Here is a 1,298-nt window from a genome sequence, read left to right as displayed (position 1 = left end):
TGAGGCGGCTGTGGCAGTGGCCCGGCGCCCAGCCCGTGCCCTCCGGCTGGAACACGCTGGTGAGGAAGGAGGAGTAGATGCACGTGGTGGTTTGGGCGTTCACCTCCAGGGGCTGGCATCTCTGCAGCTGCTTTTTCAGACACTCGCACACCAGCCAGCACACCAGGGGGTACTGGCACAGGGTGAACAGTGGCTTGTGGCCTCTCACCACACTGAAGGCCTGGGCGGCCTGGTCCGTGTCCTGGAAGAACCGGGAGAAATAGAGCCACTTGAGGTGGCCCGAGAACCCGGGGAGGTAGACGTACACCGGGTGGCGCAGCAGGTGGTTGAACTTCCTGAGCCACTCCCCGATCAGGGAGACCAGCAGGGAGGCCTCTGGCAGCAGCGTCCTCTGCAGCAGGCTCCGCAGGACCACGTGGACCGGCCGCGGCTGCTCCCAGTCGCTGCACAGGTCGCTGTCCAGGCCGATGTCGACTTTCAGGTCCTCCAAGCCGTCTATGATGAACAGGATCTTCTCGGGCTGGGAGAAGACGTCGTGGATGGGCTCGGAAGACTCGGGCCAGTCCCTGGAGAGGAGGCCCACCAGGCTGATCTCCTTGATGATGTTGTTCATCTCGCAGCAGTTGAGGAAGAAGACAAAGGTGAACCGGCCCTTCCAGAGGTTGCCCTCGGCCCATTGCAGCATCACCTTCCTCAGCAGCGTGGTCTTCCCGGTCCCCTTCGCGCTGCCCAGGCCCACCGTGACTGAGTGCTCGCCCACCTTGTCGGCCGCAAACGCCTCGCTCAGACTCTCGTGTTCAGTCTTGGTGGACTCCGCGTGGAAGCTCTCCGGCACCGCCAGGCACGTCTCGTTCTGCCATATGTCAGAGAACTTTTTCCTCATGTGGCTTTTATACGGGTTGATCTTACCTGAGTTCAGGAGGACAGAATACAAGGCAATTTAAAAACTGGAACTCCCATTTGCCCCAGTGATCCCACTTCTAGGAATGTATCCCAAGAAACCAGAAACACCCATCAGAAAGGACATATGCACCCCTACGTTCATAGCAGCACAATTCACCATAGCTAAGATCTGGAAACAGCCTAAATGCCCATCAGCAGATGAATGGATTAGAACACTGTGGTACATCTACACAATGGAATACTATGCTGCAATAAAAAGGAAGGAACTCCTACCATTTGCAACAGCACGGATAGGCCTGGAGAGCATTGTACTAAGTGAAATAAACCAGTCGGAGAAAGATAAATATCACATGATCTCACTCATTTGTGGAATATAATGAACAACATAAACTGAT

At 55.9% G+C, this 1,298-nt stretch overlaps 1 protein-coding gene across 1 annotated transcript in view; it reads right to left on the bottom strand.

Annotated features, from left to right (window-relative positions):
* Positions 1–1,298, bottom strand: part of NLRP9 (NLR family, pyrin domain containing 9) — a 22,883-nt gene that overhangs the window by 18,904 nt on the left and 2,681 nt on the right. Inside the window, exon 2 of the mRNA XM_005882461.1 lies at positions 29–909. Coding sequence (XP_005882523.1) covers positions 29–909 — 881 coding nt within the window. The remainder of the gene's footprint in view (positions 1–28; positions 910–1,298) is intronic.

The sequence above is a fragment of the Myotis brandtii genome, unplaced genomic scaffold, assembly GCF_000412655.1.
Source record: "Myotis brandtii unplaced genomic scaffold, ASM41265v1 scaffold720, whole genome shotgun sequence".
Lineage (NCBI taxonomy): Eukaryota > Metazoa > Chordata > Mammalia > Chiroptera > Vespertilionidae > Myotis > Myotis brandtii.
The sequence above is the reverse complement of the archived record's forward strand: the minus strand, read 5'-3'. Positions and strand labels throughout refer to the sequence as shown.